Source organism: Microcaecilia unicolor, chromosome 1, assembly GCF_901765095.1.
Source record: "Microcaecilia unicolor chromosome 1, aMicUni1.1, whole genome shotgun sequence".
Taxonomy (NCBI): Eukaryota; Metazoa; Chordata; class Amphibia; order Gymnophiona; family Siphonopidae; genus Microcaecilia; species Microcaecilia unicolor.
In genome coordinates this window covers 180,024,186-180,048,376 of record NC_044031.1, presented here as the reverse complement: position 1 = coordinate 180,048,376, position 24,191 = coordinate 180,024,186, and the positions used below count along the sequence as shown (strand labels likewise).

General features: G+C 45.4%; 1 protein-coding gene across 2 annotated transcripts in view; it reads right to left on the bottom strand.

The window, feature by feature from the left end:
* The window catches only part of RAB5A (RAB5A, member RAS oncogene family), a 92,629-nt gene that overhangs the window by 19,064 nt on the left and 49,374 nt on the right, over positions 1-24,191 (bottom strand). For both annotated transcript variants that reach the window (XM_030202722.1, XM_030202731.1), the window contains exon 4: positions 12,531-12,653. In XM_030202722.1, coding sequence (XP_030058582.1) covers positions 12,531-12,653 — 123 coding nt within the window. The remainder of the gene's footprint in view (positions 1-12,530; positions 12,654-24,191) is intronic.

The window sequence follows — 24,191 nt, the reverse complement described above, 5'->3', positions numbered from 1 at the left end:
TTATCGGAAGCCTACTGACAGGAACACCCTGTTACATTATACAAGTCATCATCATAGAGCGTTGCGACAGGGTGTTCCTGTCGGTCAATTTTTAAGACTGAGGAGGTTGTGTACTTCTGTTCATGATTTTAAAACGCAGGTTCTTGATATGATGGCTAGATTTAGGCAAAGGGGCAATCCTATGCAGATACTTAAAAAAGCGTATAAAAGAACGCGATATGCGCATAGGCCCTGGTTGTTTTTCCCATGTCAGACATCTATGGACAATCAGGTAGCATATGTGCTTCCTTTCTCCCACAGTGCCCCTCAAATTGGACGTTTAATACATAAATATTGGCACGTGTTGTCAGTACACCCAGTGTTCAGTGAACATCCCAAAATAGCTTACCGTCGTAAGTCTAATTTAGGAGAACTGCTTAAGCGCCCCCCGATAGGAAGTTTTGATGGGCATCATTCCCCGTGTGGGTGGTGCGTATACTGTAAATTTTCTATGGATAACACATGGGTGCCCATCCCCGCCTCTGGCAGACCTTTCCATTTAAAATCCAAGACGAACTGTAACAGCGAAAAGGCAGTATATTGCATAATAAGTCCTTGCATGCTCTATTATATCGGACATACGAAAAGGCAGCTTAAAAACAGATTAGCAGACCATGTTAGCAATATTAGGAATCGTAAAAAAGGCACTCCTTTGGTTAGTCACTGGCTTTCCAAGGGACACAGCATAGATGATTTAAAATGCGTGGTATTAGTGCAGATGGAAGGTAGTACCAGAGGAGGAGGGGACTCAAGAACCACGTTGTTTAACATTGAGCAACAGTATATTTATCAATGGAATACGGTCACCCCAGGGGGTTTAAACCTTGAGGTGGAATGGCTGTGAGGTTATCATGTTTCACCTCATGGGCGGGGCTATGAGCTATATATAGGTTTAGGGCGAGGTATTAAAGCATTGCATTTTGGGAGTAGCGCTCCACAACTCATGCCTGGAATTTAGTCTCAATGGTAAGCAGCCACTCTTTATTGAAGGTAAAATTATGTATCATACCTGATAATTTTCTTTCCATTAATCATAGCTGATCAATCCATAGACTGGTGGGTTGTGTCCATCTACCAGCAGGTGGAGATAGAGAGCAATCCTTTTGCCTCCCTATATGTGGTCATGTGCTGCCGGAAACTCCTCGGTATGTCGATATCCAAGCTCCATCCGCAGGACTCAGCACTTAGAGAATTACACCCACAAAGGGACACTCTGCCCAGCTCACCACCGCCGAAACGGGGGAGGGGAATTAACCCAGCTCATCCCCACACAAGTGGGGGAGGGGAATCCGTCCAGCTCATCCCCGCGGAGCGGGGGAGGGACACCACACCCGCCGATGCGGGGGGATCTGGCTTATCCTGCAACCGCAACCGCGGGAGGAGCTGCCTGACCCTAACACCGCCGAAGCGGGAGGGGTACAAAGCTGCCCTACTGCCGCACGAAGCGGGAGGGAGCGCCGGCAGAATTTATGTCTCAATCCAGCCCCGTAAAACGGAGGGGAGAGGAATGCAGCAGCTCACTGTAACACAAATTCGTCTCAACTCTTGAAGAATCCATTGAAAAACTTGAACACGAAGTCCTCCTGAACAGGAACTGAAGACTAAACTTGAACCTGAAATGCAACCAGAATATAAACAATACAGATATCTGGGAGGGGCTATGGATTGATCAGCTATGATTAATGGAAAGAAAATTATCAGGTATGATACATAATTTTACCTTCCATATCATCCTGCTGATCAATCCATAGACTGGTGGGATGTACCGAAGCAGTACTCACCCAGGGCAGGACATAGAAATCCCTGACCGCAACACTGAAGCTCCAAACCGGGCCTCCGCCCGAGCAGCCACAGTCAAGCGGTAATGCCTGGAGAAGGTATGGGCCGATGCCCAAGTTGCCGCCTTGCAAATCTCTTCCAAGGAGACGGACCCGGCCTCTGCCATCGAGGCCGCCTGAGCTCTAGTGGAGTGAGCCTTCAGCTGGATAGGCGGCACCTTCCCCGCGGCCACATAAGCCGCTGCAATGGCTTCCTTGACCCATCTTGCCACTGTAGGCTTAGCAGCCTGCAGACCCTTACGAGGACCTGCAAACAGGACAAACAGATGATCCGACTTCCGGAAATCATTAGTCACTTCCAAGTATCTGATGATGACTCGTCTCACATCCAGATATTTGAGAGCAGAGTATTCCTCTGGGTAGTCCTCCCTCCGAAAGGAAGGGAGACAGAGCTGCTGATTCACATGGAAGCGAGAAACAATCTTGGGCAGGAAGGAAGGCACTGTACGAATAGACACTCCTGCCTCAGTGAACTGCAGAAAGGGCTCTCGACATGAGAGTGCCTGGAGCTCGGAAACTCTTCTGGCTGAAGTGATAGCCACCAAAAAGACTGCTTTCAACGTCAGGTCTTTCAGAGATGCCCTTGACAAGGGTTCAAAAGGCGGCTTCTGCAAGGCTCTTAGCACCAGGTTGAGATTCCACGCAGGCACCACTGAGTGCAGAGGAAGGCGCAGGTGATTAACTCCCTTGAGAAAGCGCACCACATCTGGCTGTGAAGCCAGGGAAGCACCCTTCAGGCGGCCCCTGAAGCAAGCCAGAGCCGCTACCTGGACTTTAAGGGAACTGAGCGACAGGCCTTTCTCCAGACCTTCTTGCAGGAACGCCAACACTGAAGAAATTGGAGCAGTGAAGGGAGAAAGTGAGCCTGCTTCACACCATGCTGCAAAGGTACGCCAAACCCTGGCGTAAGCAGTAGAAGTAGAGCGCTTCCTCGCTCTTAGCATAGTGGCGATGACCTTGTCTGAGAAGCCCTTCTTTCTCAGACGCTGCCGCTCAATAGCCAGGCCGTAAGACCAAAGGGGGAGGGATCCTCCATCACCACGGGACCCTGATGCAACAGGCCTTGCTCCACTGGCAGCCGCAGAGGATCGTCCACTGAGAGCCTGATCAAGTCCGCATACCAGGGACGTCTGGGCCAGTCCGGACCCACCAGGATTATCCGGCCCGGATGCTTTGCCACCCGGTCTAGCACCCTGCCCAACATGGGCCAGGGCGGGAACACATAGAGAAGCTCCTGCGTTGGCCACTGTTGGAGAAGAGCATCTACTCCCAGGGATCGAGGGTCCCGTCCTCTGCTGAAAAAGCGCGGCACTTGGCAATTGGCCGATGACGCCATCAGATCTAGGCTCGGCTGGCCCCAGCGCTTCGTGATGTCCAAGAACGCCTGAGCAGATAGCTGCCACTCTCCGGGATCCAAGGTATGGCGACTGAGAAAGTCCGCCTTGACATTCATGACTCCGGCAATGTGGGCCGCTGACAGCTGTTTCAGGTTTGCTTCCGCCCACTGGCATAGATTCATGGCCTCCTTGGCTAGAGGGGCGCTCTTGGTACCTCCCTGGCGGTTGACATAGGCCACAGCCGTGGCATTGTCCGACAGGACCCGTACTGGCTTCAACGCCAGTACCGGGATGAACTCCAAAAGCGCCAACCGAATGGCTCTGAGTTCCAGGAGGCTGATAGACCACTTTGCCTCTGCAGGAGACCAGAGCCCCTGCGCTGTCCTTCCCAAGCAGTGGGCTTCCCAGCCCGACAAAGAGGCGTCCGTCGTGACGACAATCCACTCCGGGGTCAACAGAGGCATTCCTGCAGACAACTTGTCTGTCTGCAGCCACCAGCTCAGCGCCTTGCGCACTGCTGGGTCCAAGGGAAGGCGCACAGCATAATCCTCCGACACCGGAGTCCAGCGCTGCAGCAGAGAGTGTTGTAGTGGTCTCATATGAGCCCTGGCCCAGGGCACTACTTCCATCGTGGCCGTCATAGAGCCCAACAGCTGCACATAGTCCCAAGCCCGAAGAGGAGAGGCTACTAGGAACTGGTCCACCTGAGCCTGAAGTTTGACAATCCAATTGTCTGGCAGGAACACTCTGCCCACTTGGGTGTCGAATCGAACTCCCAGATACTCCAGGGACTGAGTCGGGCGCAGCTGGCTCTTCTCCCAGTTGATGATCCACCCCAGGGAGCTCAAAAGAGCAATCACCCGGTCCACAGCTTTGCCGCACTCTGCATAAGAGGGGGCTCGGATCAACCAGTCGTCCAGATAAGAATGGACTTGTACTCCTTCCTTTCGCAGGAAGGCCGCGATGACCACCATTACTTTGGAGAAGGTCCGCGGAGCAGTAGCCAACCCGAAAGGGAGGGCTCTGAACTGGAAGTGTCGGCCCAGGACTGCAAAACGCAGAAAGCGTTGATGAGGAGGCCAGATGGGAATATGCAGGAACGCTTCCTTGATGTCCAAGGAAGCCAAGAACTCCCCTGCCTTCACTGCCGCTATAACAGAGCGGAGAGTCTCCATGCGAAAGTGCCGCACTTTCAAGGCCCGATTGACCCCTTTGAGGTCGAGGATAGGCCGGACAGAACCTTCTTTCTTTGGTACCACAAAGTAAATGGAGTAACGTCCCTTGCCAATCTGATTTTCTGGCACCGGAACGACCGCACCCAGGCGTATCAGGTTGTCCAAGGTCTGCTGCACTGCCACAGCTTTGACCGGAGACTTGCAGGGAGAGAGTACAAACCCGTCTCTTAAGGGTCGGCAGAACTCTAGCTTGTAGCTGTCTCTGATGACTTCCAGCACCCAATGTCTTGGGCGTCCTTTAGGGCCGTGCCACCTTCCACCGGCAACGCCGTTTTCTTAATCACCACAGTGATTAAAGAATCCACGATAGGCCAAAGAAAGGTCTCCCGTTCACTTTCAGGCAAAGGATAGAGGCGGGACATAGCCCTAGCCACTTTGAGGCTCGCTTCCGGGACATCCCATTGAGCCGAAATCAAGGTGCGCATGGCATCATGCACGTGGAAGGTTCTAGGCAGGCGCTTCGTCCCCAGCATAATGGCGGAGCCAACAGGGGCTGAGGGAGAGACGTCCTCTGGAGAGGAAATCTTCAAAATGCTCATGGCATGCATTAACAGGTTGGGCAAGTCCTCTGAGTGAAAGATCCGCGCTGCAGAGGGGTCATCCGCTCCATCCGAGCGGGAATCCGTCTCCTCCAAGGAATCCCCAAAGGACCGTTGGGAGAACTCAGATACGCTGCCCTCATCTACATCAGAGGAGACAGAGTCCTCTAAGGCCTGGAAATCCACCCGAGGGCGTCTACTTCCGGGGGCCTCAATCCCTTTATCGGACAAGGGAGCAGGGGCAGCGTCTTGCATAAGGAAGGCCTGATGCAGCAGCAAAATAAACTCGGGGGAGAAACCCCCCAGACTGTGCACTTCAGCAGCCTGGGCCACAGCCCTAGACGCACCCTCAACCGGCGCTCGCAAGAGCGGGGGAGAAACATGCTGCGCATACAAAATGGCGTCCGGCGCGACACTCCGCGAAGGAGCCACGCGGGAAGAACGGCGCTTAACTTTAGCCGCTTTTCTGCCGTCGCCCAAATGAAGGGCGGCCATGGCATTAACGTCTCCCACCTCAAGGGCGGCCCAAGAAGAAGCCGTCCGAGCAGCGTGGCCGGCCAAGATGGCGGAGGCGAGTAGCGGGGGATGGGCGTTTATGGCGGGAAAAACCGCCGCACCGGAGGAAGAACCGGGATCCTGACCGACCTCCAAACTGACACCCAACAAAGGCGAATCAGACTTTAAAACCCCCGCATCCCCGCTAGACGCGCACACGCGGTCCGGGGAGCGATTCTTTGCGCCCTCGCCCTCCGACGCCATCAGCCACGTGGAGATCAATCGGGGAACCCCCTGCCCGCTACAAAAAAGGTAAAATTACCTGCTTTCCGCTCCGAGCTGTAACGACCTGGTGTCCCAGTGAGTAGCTGCAATAAACGTTTAAATAAACGTAGAAATAAACGCCCTTAAGGACGTCCAAAATTTTTTTTTTTTTTTTTAAACGGAGCCAGCGGGAGGGGGGAGAAAAGGAGGGACCTGGCACCACCAGGTTTGCACTTGCTCAAGAAGAGCCCTCAACCCCAGGCACTCAACAAAACCTAAAAATTAGGCTTGGAGGCCTAGCCAGAGCTGCTGCTGTGTGTGACCACCACCTGCTGAGATAGAGAACATACTGAGGAGTTTCCGGCAGCACATGACCACATATAGGGAGGCAAAAGGATTGCTCTCTATCTCCACCTGCTGGTAGATGGACACAACCCACCAGTCTATGGATTGATCAGCATGATGATATGGAAATTATGATTATTAGAATGAGTATGAGCTAGTAATAGGTATGTGGTGTGTTATTTACAGCTCTATACACAAGCATCTATGTTTTGTTTTGTGCGTTGTGATAGATCTAAAGTTCCTCCTGATGAAGGAAGAGCGAAATGCGGTCTCGCATTGAGGAACAGAGGACTATATTGAATGTGGAAGAGATACTCAGCTGAATTGCTTCATGATGCATACATTGCTTCGTTAGCCTTCCCACCCATAACAGGGCTTCTTACCTGGGAAAGCAGTGTGCGTTTTGATGCATTTGTTTACAACTTGGAACAGTGGACTATGCAAAACAGCGGCTCTTCAGTGAAGCACTACTGAATAAAGCTTGCGGTATTACGTGAAGAGCCATTCCATGTGTACTTTGGACTATCGTGAATATATAATACTTACCTGTTTAGCCTGATAAAATCTAACTGCTTGTAGTAGATGCCAGGTATGAATGTTGATGTGTGAGTGGATGAGTTTCATAGTAACATAGTAGATGATGTCAGAAAAAGACCTGCATGGTCCATCCAGTCTGCCCAAGACAAACTCATATGTGTATACCTTACCTTGAATTTGTACCTGTCCTTTTCAGGGCACAGACCATATAAGTCTGCCCAGCAGTATTTCCCGCCTCCCAACCACCACCCCCCTCTTCCCCCCACCTACTCCGCCACCCAATTTCAGCTAAGCTTCTGAGGATCCATTCCTTCTGCACAGGATTCCTCTATGCATATCCCACGCATGTTTGAACTCCGTTACCGTTTTCATCTCCACCACCTCCCGCGGGAGGGCATTCCAAGCGTCCACCACCCTCTCCGTGTAAAAATACTTCCTGACATCTTTCCTAAGTCTGCCCCCCTTCAATCTCATTTCATGTCCTCTCGTTCTACCGCCTTCCCATCTCCGGAAAAGATTCGTTTGCGGATTAATACCTTTCAAATATTTGAACGTCTGTATCATATCACCCCTGTTCCTCCTTTCCTCCAGGGTGTACATGTTCAGGTCAGCAAGCCTCTCTTCATACATCTTGGAACGTAAATCCCATACCATCCTCGTAGCTTTTCTTTGCACCGCTTCCATTTTTTTAACATCCTTCGCAAGATACGGCCTCCAAAACTGAACACAATACTCCAGGTGGGGCCTCACCAACGTCTTATACAGGGGCATTAAAACCTCCTTTCTTCTGCTGGTCACTCCTCTCTCTATACAGCCTAGCAATCTTCTAGCTACTGCCACCGCCTTGTCGCACTGTTTCGTCGCCTTCAGGTCCTTAGATACTATCACCCCAAGATTCCTCTCCCCGTCCGTGCCTATCAGACTCTCCCCGCCTAACACATACGTCTCCCTTGGATTTCTACTCCCTAAGTGCATCACTTTGGCAATTAAAATTCAATGCGAAGAAATGCAAACGTTAGACCATTCTTCTAGCTTCTTCAGATCTTTTTTCATGTTTTCCACACCCTCCGGGGTGTCCACTCTGTTGGAAATCTTGGTGTCATCCGCAAAAAGGCAAACTTTACCTTGTAACCCTTCGGCAATGTCACTCACAAATATATTGAACAGAATTGGCCCCAGCACCGATCCCTGAGGCACTCCACTACTCACCTTTCCTTCCTCCAAGCGAACTCCATTCACCACCACCCTCTGGCGTCTGTCCGTCAACCAGTTCCTAATCCAGTTCACCACTTCGGGTCCTATCTGCAGGCCGTCTAGTTTATTTAAGAGCCTCCTGTGGGGAACCGTGTCGAAAGCCTTGCTGAAATCTAAGTAGATGACATCCATAGCACGTCCTTGATTTAATTCTCCCATCACCCAGTCAAAGAATTCAATGAGATTCGTTTGGCACGATTTCCCTTTGGTGAAACCATGTTGTCTCGGATCTTGCAACTTATTGGCTTCCAGGAAATTCACTATCCTTTCCTTCAGCATGGCTTCCATTACTTTTCCAATAACCGAAGTGAAGCTTAACGGCCTGTAGTTTCCAGCTTCTTCCCTATCCCCACTTTTGTGAAGAGGGACCACCTCCGCCGTTCTCCAATCCCTCGGAACCTCTCCCGTCTCCAAGGATTTATTAAACAAGTCTTTAAGAGGACCCGCCAGAACCTCTCTGAGCTCCCTCAGTATTCTGGGGTGGATCCCGTCCAGCCCCATGGCTTTGTCCACCTTTAGCTTTCCAAGTTGTTGATACACACTCTCTTCCGTGAACGGCGCTCTATCCACCTCATTTTCAGGTGTACTTTTGCCAGTCCCTCTCGGTCCTTCCCCAGGGTTTTCTTCAGTGAAAACAGAACAAAAGTATCTGTTTAGCAAATTGGCTTTTTCATCAGCTTTTTCTACATAGCGTTTTGTTGTATCTTTTAGTCTCACAATTCCCTTTATAGTCTTTCTCCTTTCACTAATATACCTGAAGAAGTTTTTGTCTCCCCTCCTTACATTTCTAGCCATTTGTTCTTCCGCTTGCGCCTTCGCCAGACATACCTCTCTCTTGGCTTCTTTCAGTTTCATCCGGTATTCCTCCCCGTGTTCCTCCTCTTGAGATTTTCTATATTTCTGGAACGCTAACTCTAATCTTGATTTTCTCAGCCACTTGCTTTGAGAACCATATCGGTTTCCTTTTTCTCTTGCTTTTATTTACTCTCCTTACATAAAGGTCTGTGGCCCTGTTTATTACTTCTTTTAGCCTGGACCACTGTCCTTCCACTTCTCGTATGTCCTCCCAGCCCATCAGCTCCTTCCTCAGGTATTCTCCCATTTTGTTAAAGTCAGCTCGCTTGAAATCCAGGACTTTGAGTTTAGAGTGGCCGCCATCCACATGAGCCGTTACATCAAAACAAACCGTTTGATGGTCACCGTTTCCCAGGTGTGCAGCCACTCGGACATTTGACACACTCTCCCCATTCGTGAGCACCAGATCCAACGTGGCTCCCTCCCTCGTGGGTTCGTTCACCATTTGTCTGAGCAGAGCACTTTGGAAAGCATCCACAATCTCTCTACTTCTTTCCGATTTTGCAGACGGAACCTTCCAATCTACATCCGGCAGATTGAAATCTCCCAACAGCAGCAGCTCTCTTTTCTTTCCCAACTTTTGAATATCAGCGATCAGATCTTTATCTAGTTCTTCCAATTGTGTCGGGGGTCTATAGACAACACCCACGTGGACCAAGGTTCTATCCTCTCTTTTTAAGGTGATCCATATCGCTTCTTCCTTTCGAAGCATTAGTTTGTTTATAGACACATGTTGTTTAATAAATAGGAACATACATACAGTTTTCTTGGAGTACTTTGAGTGATTTATTAAATTTTAACTGCCAGACCCTTGACCATTCTTCAAATGTTTGGAGATCCCTTCTCATTGTTTCTACTCCCTCCAGGGTATCCACTCTATTGGCTATCTTTGTGTCATCCGCAAAAAGGCAAACCTTTCCTTCCAACCTTTCAGCAATATCTCTCACAAATATATGAAACAGAATCGGCCCCAGAACCGACCCCTGAGGAACTGCACTGCTCACCTTCCTTGCCTCCAAGCAGATTCCATTTATCACCACCCTCTGCAATCTGTCAGTCAACCAGTTTCTTATCGTGTTCACCACTTTTGGTCCTAAGTTCAGGTATTGCAGTACATGCATTGAATCTGTGAATGTACTGTGGAAACCTATTTGACCCCTGATGAAGGTTTTTCCAAAACCTGGCCAGGTTGGGTACTGTTTCCATTAAAGTTGACATTTGGATAAACTCTTGCCGTGTTTGTCCTTGGATCGCTGCTGCTGTTTGGCTGTCAGACCAAAGTTATGACAGAATGAACAGTCTCCATGCGGAAGTGCAGCACTCACAGACTTGTTTACACCCTAAGATCCAGAACCGGGTGAATAAAAAAAAAAAAAAAAAAAAAGAGTCTTCTTTCTTTGGGATGACAAAATAGATGGAATATTGATCTGTGCCCTTCTCTGCTGGAGTAACAGGCTGAATGGCTCCCAGTCGCCTTAAAGAGGCTACGGTAGTTAGCACTGTCCGATTCTTTGCAGAGATGCCACAAGGGGACAGCATGAAAAGATCTGCGAGTGGCTTTGAAAATTCTAGCTTGTAGCCATTGAGAATGATATCGAGGACCCACTGGTCTGCAGTAATGGTGGCCCACTTCTTCTGAAAGCTGGAAAGACGCCCACCTACGTCTACGTAGAAGGAGTGAACCTCGACCCCATTATTTCAAGGGTTGCAAAGAGAGAGAGGTTCTTGAGGAAGCAGAAAAGGGCTTCTTGCCTCCTCAAAAGGAAGACAGAGTCTGAAGAAAGTGAGTTTTTTTGAGCAGAAGCACTAGCCTTCCTTGGTCTATACCTCCGCGCTTTCAAAAATGAGACTTAGCTGTCTGGAGATGAGGTTTAAGCTTGTCCTCAGGTAGCTGCTGGACCTTGGAATCTCCCAGGTCTTTAATAATCTTCTCCAAATCCACATCAAAGAGTAGTTTCCCCCGAAAGGGCAACTTCACCAGACGAGATCTGGATGCCATATCAACGGCCCAATGCCTCAGCCATAGCCAGCATCGTGCCAAAATGGCTCGGAGAATATCATAAAGAGCATCTGACAAATAGGACAACATCGCCTCTAGGGTAGAGAGAAAGTTTGGAGGCGAGTCCAACATGGACAGTTGTTGAATCCACGATAAAGAAGCCCTGGCAGCAAAAGAAGAAGAAATTGCTGACTGAGAATTTAACGCAGCTAGTTGAAAGGCAAGCTTCAAGGAAGCCTCAAGCTTGTGGGGTCATCGATATCCTTTAATGCTGAGCCACCTTCAACAGGCACAGTGATACATTTAATAACTGCCGTAATAAGGGCATCCACCTTAGGTAGAGCAAACTGCTCTAAATCAGACGGCAGAAGGGGATATAATTTGGACATAGCACAAGCCACTCAGAGGTTAGAATCAGGGGTCTCCCACTGAGCTGCAATAAGCTCCTGCATAGCCTCATGAACATGGAAAGATACAGGAGGGAGGTCTCTTAGTACCTGACATAATAGATAAAGAGGACCAGCTGGCTGAGAAGCAGGGGAAGAAACGTTTTAAAGCCTCCATAGATTTTGTGATCAACAAAGGCAACTCTGCTCTGAAAAACAGCTACAGTAGGAACATCACCCTCGTCTGCCTCTGAAATGTCCAAGTCAGGGCCCTCAGCAGAGCTAGGACAGTCAGAATACACAGATAAAACCTCCTCTGAATCCCAAGAAGGAACATTCTACAAATCCTGTGAAACGGAAAGCTTTCGTTTCTTAGGAAGCTGATCCTCAAAAGCAAAGTGAGGGGAAAAAGGAGAGGCAGCTTGAGCGGACTTTAATAAAAAGGCCTGATGTAATAAAAGAACAAATTCAGGCGAAAATGGCAAGGCAGAAACTTCTACCCCCGCAAAACCAACATCTCGGGACATGGTAGTGGGTGAGGAACCCGCTGACAAAATGACCACTGAAGCTTCGCACAGCGCAGGAGCCGTTGGTGCTGAGCCCGCCAAAACTGCCACTTGAGCAGGGCTGGATTTAACTCCTGGAGATGGAGTACTGACTACTAACGTAAGCAAAAATGGCATGTCCACAGAAGTGAAGCAAAGCATGCTGGAATCGGCAGCAGACAACTTATCCTCGCAGCGTGCACAGTACTTAATAGGCTCAGACATAGAGAATAATAAATAAACTGACAGAAAACAGCCAGCCAGTCCCGTGACCTCCAAGGCACTGAAGCCCCACAATCTTCTCACAGCACAAGCGCTCTCAAAAAGAACCACAGTGGTTGCTTTTTTTTTTTTTTAAGTCAGAGGCACAGGATATTCTTAACCCCAAACTCAACTAAACCTGCACGCAGGACAGGAAGCCACTGAACTCACCACAGCGCACAGAACCTGCTATCCTGCCTGCTGGAGATAGAGAATACTGGCTTGGTTGCTAAGTGCAGGAGCTTATGAGGAATCATTAGAGTTCTCTATCTCCACCTGCTGGCAGATAGTCACAACCCATTTGTCTGCACTGATCCTTGGGACGTAATGGAATAATCATTTTACTATTGTAATGCTGTTAACACAATTTTACATTTTATGTTAAACTTTACCTGCGGTACACTGCCTTGGGTAAACATCTTCATAAAGGCGGCTAATAAATCACAATAAATAAAAACATCCATGATGACAAACATCCAGGAGCAGGATAAATTTGATGTTGAAGCCTTCTATGACCATCATACCAATAATTATTTATGTCTGACTGCTTAATCACTAGTTCAGGGTTCTATGCAAAAATGATAACATGTACTCAACATACCTGGAAATCTACAGCTCTTTTATTAGCTAGGTCAGCTTTGTTCCCTGAGAAAGCTATTACAATATTAGGACTCGCTTGGCGCTGAAGCTCTTTAACCCAGTTTTTTGCTCTTGTGAAGGACTCCTGTTAATAAACAAATAAAACATTAATAGCTTATGTTTTATCTGCTTGTAGTATGCATTCTCCTCCTTCTAACATTGTGACTACTGTGATACTGTGACAGTTACAAAATATGCAAATTGGTGGACTATTTTTATTTATTGCCATTAAAAAAATAATTGCTTTAGGGATTCATTCTTTCATCTGGTGAACTAAAAGCTACTATTACTAATACAGAAAAATAGCTTTAGGATAGTAAAAATGCTTGTGCTAATTATTCTCTGTTCTGCAAAAAAAAACAAACAAACAAACAAAAAAACTGTACTCATTTTGTACTTACAGTTTTGTGCACATTTTTAAAACATTCTTTCCAGTGGGAATTAAAAATAAACTGACTATATTCAAAGGTAATGTATACCATAATAAACATTTTTAATTTGTAGTATCAGTTTACCAACATTATTTCTCTTCCCTGAGGTGACCAAACAAAGGCACTCTGCATCTATGAAATACATTGTGAAATTTATTCTATGGTTTTCAAATCTCATGCTTTGTTTACAGAGACATCTTTACTTATCATTGAAAAGTGTAGTTGCTTGGGTGTAGGTTGAGGCTTTGCAGTTGTCATCACATTTAAGTAACTGTAAACACAGTGGTCTCAATTACATGCTTAATAGCTGAATCTCTCAGAAAAGTGTTTCAATAACAAACTCACAAAGTTCAGACAGATGTCATTTCAGTGAAGCACAACATAGAACAAGTGTTTCAATATTCAGAAGCAAGAATTTAGACTGGTTATCTACAATCAGAGTAATTAAATGATTTGATAAGAATGATCCTGAATAATACAAAACATGCCACTAAGCCTAGAAACTAAATACTGTAATATCTGATAGGCTCAATATCTAGTGCCAAAGTTTCACTCAGTGAAAGACAAAAAAACATGTCCATTGCAGTCCCCAGTGTCATGCAGCTGCTCAGGGTAGATTTTGTGGTGTATTTGCATTAATTTGAATGATTTTACATCTCTCTATATAAAAGGCAACACCAACGTTCTATGAAGCCTCCAGCCGGAAGTGTGAAGGGGGCGAGATATCCGGTTTCCCTATGAGTGTCTGCCCCGCCCTCTCTGTAACACAGTCAGTGAAGGAAAACAGCAGAGCACGAAATCAAATCGCTGGCTCTGTAACAGTGAAGGACTCAGAGGGGGGAGGGGAGAGAGGCCAGAGGGCAGGGACACACACACTCCCACATGCACACAGAAGAAAACATTGCTAGCCCCCGTTTCATTTGCATCAGAAATGGGGCTTTTTTACTAGTATGAAATAATGTAACTACACAAAGTAGTTTTCTAGCCTTGTGTGCTTTGAAATTTTTTTTTTTTTTTACTATTCTGAGTTTTATTGCTGGGGAATTTCATGTATTGATGTAGGGGAGGAGAGGGGAGGAAGAGAAAGGTGGATCATAGATAAAAAGAAGGAAGAGGGAGTGGAAAGATTGAATACGAGCAAATGGGAGAGAAATGGGAGAAGAGGTGTTGATTCTGGGATCTTGGAGGGCATTCAGAAAGGTGTCCTTTCCTTGGCTTCAGTCCTGCTCTCCTCCCTCTGCCCCAAGGCCTTACTCCCTATCTCTCATCTTAGTCCTTTCTTCCTTCCTCTCTCCATCCCCACTCCTTTTTCTGTCCCCATCTCATAAGCCAATACTCATCCAACTACCCTCCCCTAGCTCCTCTTTCAAATACCAGATATCAACTATTTTCATACAACCCTCACCCCATCACCCCCTTCTTTTCAGAATCCCTCCGCCCCTTTTTCACTTTTCCCCAGTCCCTCTATTTTCACAGTCCTCCCTCAGTCTGTTTCACACAATTCTCAAATATCAAGCCCTTCTCTCACAGCCATTAGCCCCTCTATTCTTCCACCCTTCCTGCTTGTTTCATATATTTATTTATTAGGATTTATTTACCGCCTTTTTGAAGGAATTCACTCAAGACGGTGTACAGTAAGAATAGATCAAACATGAGCAACAGGCAATTACAGCAGTAAAAATATTCAAATAACAATAAAAAGTATGGCATAGTATACTACTTACAATGTCAACACAATATGTAATAGAACATATAATTACTACCCCACCTGTCTCATACAACCCCCCCCCCCCCCCAAGCTCCTGAATGAAAGAATTCTGACCCCTACTCATTTGTTCCCTATGTTTCAGGAAGGAAGAGGAGAGACACAACACTTTAGGTTGCATCATCAACTTCTACTGTCCAAGGCAGTCTGCTCATTTGAACCATGATGCTCATAGAAATAATTTGTCAGGCAGAGGGGGAGGAAGGTATGACTTCATGATGCTTCTTTCTTCTTTCTGCAGCACAAGTAATGTGGGAGGTGAGGAAGTGGGAGTGAAAACACACCCCAAGAGAACTACTCACTCTCTGACTTTGTTTGAACCTTGATCTCCAGTGGCAATTCTGTGGGAAGGGGATCATTTTGCAGCGCTCTCTGCGGCATTAATGTTGACTGTACATGCTATAGTATGCTGTACTGGGAGACAGTCTGCCTATTAAACAGTCCAGTAATAATACACAATATAAAACAAGGTCACTTGTAACTTCCAGCAGAGATAGTGGGTTACACGTGTTACATGCTTTGTGAAAAAGATAAACCCACCAGTGCATTAAATTTTACATAACATCTTTCACTCAAACATGATTTCATTTGCTTTACACATTCTGCTACTACCTCACATACCCTATATGGTGAAAGACCTGGAAACATTTTGTGTCCCTGGGCAGCTGAAGCTGACCTATTTGGAAGAACAGTAACCATTTGTTTTTGTTCTTTTCTCTCCCCCCCCCCCCCCCTCACCACCATTTGTTTCCCTTCCTACAGGGTACCATTTTGAAGAACACTCCCTGTTTCATGTGCATGACCTGACAAGGCAGGCAGTGTTCCAGAATCTTAAATGCATGGTTGAGACAATGATTAAAGAGATGAGGTATTTAGATTTTTTTTAGAAACTGAGGAAGGGGAAGCCTATTCTGAAAAGGATGGGCTTCACTTTAACTGGGTCAGAAACAGGCTACTGCATTAACATTTAAAAAGCAGATAGAGCTAGCTCTCAAACTAGAAAGGAGGAGAGGGGGGTGCCAACAGTCACTCGTGAGTGCATGATTTGGAGTGAGGTACCTTGAAGGATACTATCAAAACAAGGAAGTTAGGGAATCCTAATAGAGAAGTTGCAACAAAGCTGAAAGAAAGCCCTTAAGCGAAGAGCAGAGTAAAGACTGCAAAATATCACTGCCAACTTCTAAGCAGCTTGTAGCTACAAAGAAAAAAAAAACAGTTTGAAATGTCTGTATACAAAGCTAGAAGCCTAAAAAAGAGATGGGGGAGTTAAGTATATAGCTCTAAATGAAGACATAGATATAACAGGCATATCAGAGACCTGGCAGAAGGAGGACAATCAATGGGACACTGTGTTACCTGGGTATAAATTATATCGCAATGATAGGGTGGATCAAATGGGAGGGGGGTGGAGAGTGGCGTTTTATGTTAAAGAAGGAATTGCAAAATAACAGAATGAAAATTTAGCAAGAAACAGATAGCTATACGGAATCCTAATGGATACAAATTACATGTGCTAAAGGAAAGAGAATACTGGTAGTCTATACTACCGTCCGCCAAGCCAGAACAGATGGAAGAAATGTTAACAGAAATTAAGGAAGCTAGCAAATTTGGCAACACTATAATAATGGATGATTTAAATTACCCCAGTATTGACCGGAAAAATGTCACGTCAGGAAATGCTAGGAAAGTAAAATTCTTAAACAAAATAAATGACTGCTTCTTGGAGCAACTGGCATAGGAACCAAAAGGAGGAGCTATTTTAGATCTATTCTTTACAGCAGTGGTTCTCAACTGCTGTGCCGTGAGCACCTGGGAAGTGTGTCACTTCGAGTCGGCACACAGACACAGGAGTGGCTCCAGTGACATGCCATGCAGTCACTACCTGTATTTTAGGTAGTGGCATCGTCCTCCCCTCCCTGTGACTCCAGCACCTCTCCCTCAGTCCTCCCCCCTTCGTGAGTTCAGTACCTTCCCTGAGGTCTGTCCCACCCCTAGTCCTTCAAGTCTCTCTATTCTTCCAGTAGCAGCAGTGGTTACTCGCTGCCTGGGCCACCCTTTGCTGTGTCCCGTCTGGCTGATGCAACTTCCTGTTTGCATGTAGGCAGGACACAGAAGAGAAGGCTCTAGGTCGGCCTGGGCAGCAAGAATAGGGAGATTTAAGAACAGGGGCAGGACACATTTGAGGGGGGAGGGTCTGAAATAGGAGTGCTGGACTCTTGGGGGGAGGGGGGAAGATACCAGACTATGGGGAACGAGAGAGAGAGAGAGAGAGAGAGAGAGAGAGAGAGAGAGAGATTGAGAGAGATTGAGAGAGCGCGATTCTGGACTGCAGAGGACCCTGGGAAGAGATACTAGACCCACAGGAGATGCGGCTATACAAACCCTAATGCCATGCTCCTTCTTGGGTTGTATAGACCATAAACCATGCTTAGTGGGCATTCACTTCTAGTGCATGGTTTGCTGCCTACACAACCTGGGAAGGAGCACAGCATCAAGGTTTGTATACCTGCCGATGGGCTGGGTTTCTTGAGACTGCTCTCCCCTCAGAACTGATGCCTTTCTCTGAAGCTGCACTTTTTTTTTGGGGGGGGGGGGAGGGTGGAGGAGACAGAAGGGGGACAAGAAGCTGCTGAATCAAGGCAAATAGGAAAGAAAGGAGTCGAAGCTGCAGAATCATAAGGGGGAAAGGTGAGAGACAGAGTACACAGAAGGATGCTGCATCGTAAGGGCAATGGGGAGCTGCTGGAACCTAAAGAGAGAGGGAGATGCTGGACCATAGGGGTAGAGAGCTTCAAGTGTGGGTGGAGAAAAAGATGCTGAGCTACAGTGCTGTAAGAAGGGAGATACTGGGCATGGTGGAACCATATGTGAGAGACCATGGGGGTTGTCAAGGAGATGAGTGAGAAGAGGATGGTGAGCACAGTGTAGTAACGGGGAGTGGGAAAAAGAAGGGAAGAAGTGAAATAGGAAAGCTAGGGGTGAGAGGAGGAGATAGAATGTTAATAGGTAAATGAAATTGGAGGACTGACGAGTGAGAGGGTGACATTTTAATGGGCTTATAGAAGAAAGAGGAAGTATGTCAGAGACAGATGCAGAGAGGAAATGGACGTGGAGAAAGGAGAAACAGACAGCACCCACAGGAAAAAGAGCTGAAGACAGACAGAAAAGCAGAAAAGACAAACTAGGACTAACATGCTTGGAAAAATAAAATGCCCTGGCAACAAAGGTACAAAACTGTGTTTTATTTTGAATTTATGAACTGGAATATATTAGGATGGTTGCAGTTGTCCGGGCCTTGCCATGTCTGAGTAAGTGAAACCGACGTTTCAGCCATTGTGCTGTGGCTTTCTTCAGGGTATCCTAAAGAAAGCCACAGCATGATGGCTGAAACATCAGTCCCACTTACCTGGAGGCAGCATGACCTGGGTCCCACTTACTTGGACACAGCAAGACCTGGAGAACCACAACATTTATGAGACCAGCCACACAAGCCTAAACCAACACTGAATATGTTAGCTTTGGGAAATACGCATTATGGATGTCTTTGTATTTTGTTCAGTACAAGAAGAAATGCATTTGTTTTTATTTTTCCTATGTTGTGGTACCTGCCTAGTTTGACTTCTCTGGATTCCCAGTTCAATTTTTGCCTTTGTATTTCAATACCTAATTTGTGATTCTTGTTCTGTATTTGGTGAGGGTCTGTCTGTGTTTTGTGTGTGACTGAGGTATGGTATTTTGTCTGCATGTAGTTTCTGTGTAGAACTCTGCAGCAGTTCCACTTGTTCTGTTTTACTAGTAGTAGGTGTATTAAGTGGTTTAGGGCCCCATATAATATTTGTAGTGCTGCCTGTTCTTAGGTAGGGATCATGTTATTTAAATCATAGGAACTGGCGCTAATTTAGTTTGCTACATGTATGTTGAATTAGGATTTTTTTTCAGGTTTAGTGTTACTTCACAATATGCCTGGTTGTGAAGAGATTTATGACACTATTACTCAGATGATATGAGTATCAGAATATGTATATATTTTTGTATGGTAACTTTCATGGGGAAAATGTGCTCTGATCTGTACCTGTTGTGGGGGGAGATAGGGTTTTTGTGGAAGCATAGGATGTTTACACTTAATTCATAAGAACTACCATACTATAATCAGACCAAATGTCCGTGAAAGTCATTTATGCAGTGTGTCACTTATATGAGCATTGTCTGTCAGGTACGTCCTGGCTGAAAAAAGGTTGAGAACTATTGCCTTAGAGGAATGCAGGAATTAGCACAAGAGGTAATGGTGTTGGGTCGTTTGAGAAGTAGTGATCAGAACATGATCAATCTATGATAAAATGAGTATAGAAGTTTTAAGTTTTTTTTTTTGTTATTTTTTTTAAAGGAGCAGCCACAAAGGTTAGGAGTTTAAAACAGGCATAGACATTGTTTAAAAATACCATCTTGGAAGCCCAGACCAAATGTACTTCATGAATTAAAAAAAAGTAGAAAGAGCAAACAGCCAGCATGGTTAAAAGCCAAAGAGAGACTATTTAAGCCAAAAGAACATCTTTCAAAAAACAGTAAAAGGATCAGAACCAAGAAAAGCAGCAGCAGCATAAGCTTTGGCAAGTTAGATGCAAAGCACTGATAAAGAAAGGGAAAGTGAAAGGGAAATGGGACTTGATATACCGCCTTTCTGTGGTTTTTGCAACTGCATTCAAAGCGGTTTACATAGTATATTCAGGTACTTATTTGTACCAGGGGCAATGGAGGGTTAAGTGACTTGCCCAGAGTCACAAGGAGCTGCAGTGGGAATCGAACTCAGTTCCCCAGGATCAAAGTACACTGCACTAACCACTAGGCCACTCCTCCAGGTTAAAAGAGTTAGAAGAGAAACTTGCTGTCCATGCAAAAACTCACAGTAATACATTTTTCAGATTTTCAGAAGCAGAAAGCCCATGAGGGACTCAGTGAGACTGATAGATCATCAAGGAACAAAAGGAACACTCAGGGAGGACAAGACCATTGTAGAGAGACCAAATTAATTCTGTCTTTACTGAAGGGGATACAAGAGGGGTGATATGGAGGAACTGAAACAAATCTCAGTGAACCTGGAAAATTTACCTTGTCAATTTGGCTCAGTACAAGGAAGTAAATCACCTGGACCAGATGGTATACACCACAGGGTACTGACTCAAAACATTAACTAGCTAATCCACTATTATTGATCTGTAACCTGGTCATTAAAATCATCCATGGTACCTGAAGATTGGAGAGTGGCCAATGTAAAACCAATTTTTAAAAAGTGTTCCAGGGGTGATCTGAGAAAATTGTAGACTGATAAGCCTGTTGTCAGTATTAGGCAAAATGATAGAAACTATTATAAAGAATAAAATCTGAACACAGACAAACATGGTTCAATGGGACAGAGTCAACATGGATTCAGCCAAGGGAAATCTTGCCTCATCAATTTGATTTTTCTTTGAAGGAGTGAACAAACATCTGTTTATGAGTCAGCTGGTTGATGTAGTGTGTCAAATGCTTTCTGAAAATCTAGATAAAGTCTCTCATGAGAGACTGCTAAGAAAATTAAAAAGCTAAGGGATAGGAGGCAATGACATGTTGTGCATTGGTACTGGTTAAAAGATAAACAAGGGTAAGGTTTAGTGGCCATTTCTCTCAATGAAGGAAGGTAAACACTGAAGTGCCCCAGGGATCTGTACTAGGACCGGTGCTATTTAACATATTTATAAATGATCTAGAAATGGGAAAGAGTGAAGCAATTAAATCTGCAGATGACACAAAACTATTCAAAGTTGTTAAATACCATGCAGACTGTGAGAAATTGCAGAAGGACCTTAGGAAATTGGAAGGCTGGGCATCAAAATGTCAGATGAAATATAATGTGAACGCACACAAAGTGATGTACAATGGGAAGAATAATCCAAATCACAGTTACGTGATGCTAGGTTCCACATTAGGAGTCACTACCCAAGAAAAAGATATAGGTGTCATCATGAACAAAGCATTGACATCTTCTGCTCAGTGTGTGGTGGTGGCCGAAAAAGCAAATAGAATGTTAGGGAAATAGAAAATAAGATAAAGAATGCCTCTGTATCACTCTATGGTGCAACATCAGCTTTAATACTGTGTGAGATTCTGGTCACTGTATCTCAAAAAAGATACAGCAGAATAAGAAAAGGTTCAATGAAGGGCAAGCAAAATGATTAAGGGAATGGAATTCCTCTCATATGAGGAAAGGCTTAAGAAGTTAGGGCTCTTCAGCCTGGAGAAGAGACAGTTGAGGGGGGTATATGATACGGGTCTACAAAATCCTGAGTGGAGTAGAGTGGGCAGGGCGTGAATTGATCATTTATTCTTTCAAAAGTGCAAAGGTGAGGGGATATTCCATGAAGTTACGTGGTAATACTTTTAAAACAAATAGGAGAAAATATTTTTTCATTGAACAAATTGTTAGTCTCTGAAATTCATTGTTGGAGGATGTGGTAACAGCAGTTTATAGTTTATTAGATTTAATATACTGCTTTTTGCAGGTAGCATCAAAGCGGTGTACAATGGAAGACATACAGAAGAGATAAGAAAGGAACTATAGTATTATATAAAAAAGTTGAACGATAAAGAGAAAAAGGAGTGTGAGAAAGTTATTTACAATTTACATAAAATTACAAAATAAAAAAAGGAATCATAGAAAACACACTGTGTATCTTTAAAAAAAAAAAAAAAAAAGGTTTGGACAAGTAGACAAATTGCTAATAAGGTGGACCCTCTTATCCCTCTCTAGCCCCAAACCTACTGGATTCTCTTAATGCATTACAGAAACAACTTAAGTATCTGGGTGTCCTTTTTTGATTATGAACTCTCTTTTGTCCCCCAAATAGCATCCCTGGTGAAATCCTATTTCTTTGTTCTACAACAATTTCAAATTGTCTGTACCTACTTAGACACATTGCAAAAAAAACTTACACTTTATGCTCTCTTTCCTCCTGCCCGTCTTCAAGTCTTTGCTTAAAGCCCACCTCTTCAATGCTGCGTTCGGCACCTAACCCTTACCGTTCAGTGAATCCAGACTGCCCCAATTTGGCTGCCCCTATCGGACCGACCGTTCACTTGTCTATTAGATTGTAAGCTCTTGGAGCAGGGACTGTCTCTCTTTGTTAAATTGTACAGCGCTGCGTAACCCTAGTAGCGCTCTAGAAATGTTAAGTAGTAGTAGTATTACTATAGTGTAATCTACTTGGCTATTCCTCAGTATCTTGTCAAATGCTTACAACCAGTGCAAAACACTGCCAAACGGATTCTTTCCCATGCCAACCAATTTTGATCACATTTTTGCAGTATTGTCTAAGTAGAAGGCTGGTAGCGCATGTTGATTTTACTTGTACAAAAGTAAGGAGTGACCTACTATCATTGTGTGATTATTGCACTTTTTTAATCTCCTGGAATCTGATGACCCCTGATGCAGGCTGTAGCTGAAACCTGGCCGTCGGGTCTTTCTTCAATAAAATTAGGTGTGTGATTACTCTGGAAGCTCCTTCTTAGATTACCTCTGCTAGTGGCGTTTTTCACTCTTAATTCATCACTGACTCCTTGCTACTTTTTGTATCTATTACAAAATCTTAGTTCTGTCCGTCCCCTCATATCTTTCTTCTCTAATAATTGCCTGTGCCCCAGCTAGATGCCTATGCTCATTAAATGACAAATCATTTATGTATTCTCTTGGTGTCTAGGGCAAAATTTGTTTCCACCAGAGAATGTGCTCTCTTTTATACTGTTCCATCCCTCTTGAATTGCCTACCTAAATCTCTTCATTTTGAACCGTCTCTTCCTAAGTTTAAATCAGCCCTCAACTGATCAGAGAAGCTTCTGGTGAAGGGCTGGGTTGAGTTGCACCATCTAGCACAATGTTCACTACCTATGTATTGCCTTGACAGATTCTCTGCTTGTTTTACTTGCGCTGTCACTGTCCTATCAATTCACAGCATTCTTTTCTTTATTCTATTAAGTTTGTAAACCACTTTGTTCTGTTTTTCATAAAGAGTGGTATATCAAATAAATAACCAAACAGAGGGCATTCCAAAGTACAAACAATGAAGAGAAGTACAAAAAGCAGAATGGGCCATCTAAATCGGATAGCGACCTGACACGGGCAGTGCTTTGGCAGATGCTTGTGTCAGGAGTCATAAAAATAGCGTAAAAACACGTGTAGTTCTTATTCTTATTTCTTCAGGAAACAACAGTAATACCACACTAACTTATGTCAGATACTGAGCTACATGGACCATCTGTCTGACCCAGTATGGCTATTCTTTTGTTCTTACATTCTTAACAAGTTTAGTTTATTATTCTCGATATACCTCCTTTTGAAGGGAACAAAGCAGTTTACATCAGTAATGATCAATTAAAATATATATAAAACCAGCACTACAAACAAAACCAATATGGGATACCATGATGGCCAAGCACATTTCCAGAAAATATACCCTTCAGGACAGCATTTGTCCAACAGGTGCTCTCAGTGGCACCTCATCCACTCAACCCTCCTTGCAAGAAACAGAAAGCTGTGAGATGACGGAACTGTCACAGGTCCAGCCAGAACCAATGCTTGTTATGGGTAATCTACAGCTATTTAGACTGAGGCACAAGGATTTCAGTGACATTTTATAGCTATCAGCCCTTTAGTAGATAAATTAAGCCTATATCTAGTCATACTTTCTCTCTCTACAAATTACATAATTTTTCCTGCTCTACAGCTCACTCCCTTAACCGTTAATAAAAATGATATAGACATGCCTTGGTCAATCAGAAGTGAAAATATGATTTTATCTTTTGTCAATTTAGAACCATTACAATTCAACAGTGTAATCCGTTGGGTTGGTCGTGAGCCCTTGGGCCCTGGCCGAGGCCAAGGGGAGACCGACCCACCACCACACACCCCAGCCATCCAATACCCCTAAGCTACCCCTCCCCGCAGTCCCTCAGGAAGAAGGGAAATAGGCATACAGGCGGGCCTTGCGGCCGAACCGGAACCCACGCACACAGAGCCACTCGTGCGAGCCTCACGGCTGAACTGGAATCCAATCACACACAGGGAGGGGTGAAAGAACCCAGAGGGCCCCCCGGGCCCCAAGATGCCAGACACACGTTGAACACCAGCAATAGAGCAGAGGGAGAAACAAAGGACCAGAGCGGGCCACGCCCACCCAGGGGACTAGCGCAGGACAGGGGAACTAACACAGCAACCCCCCCCACCACAGTAGGAAACCCCAGGCAGAAGCCAGAGGAACCAGACACAAAAGGAAGGCAGAAAGCCTTTGCCTCAAACCCACTGTAGACAGAGGCAAACAGAACACAAAGGGTTAAGCTTGTAGAGCCAGCAGAGAGAGAGTTCCATAAATCAACAAACAATCAGAGAGAATGCTTCCCC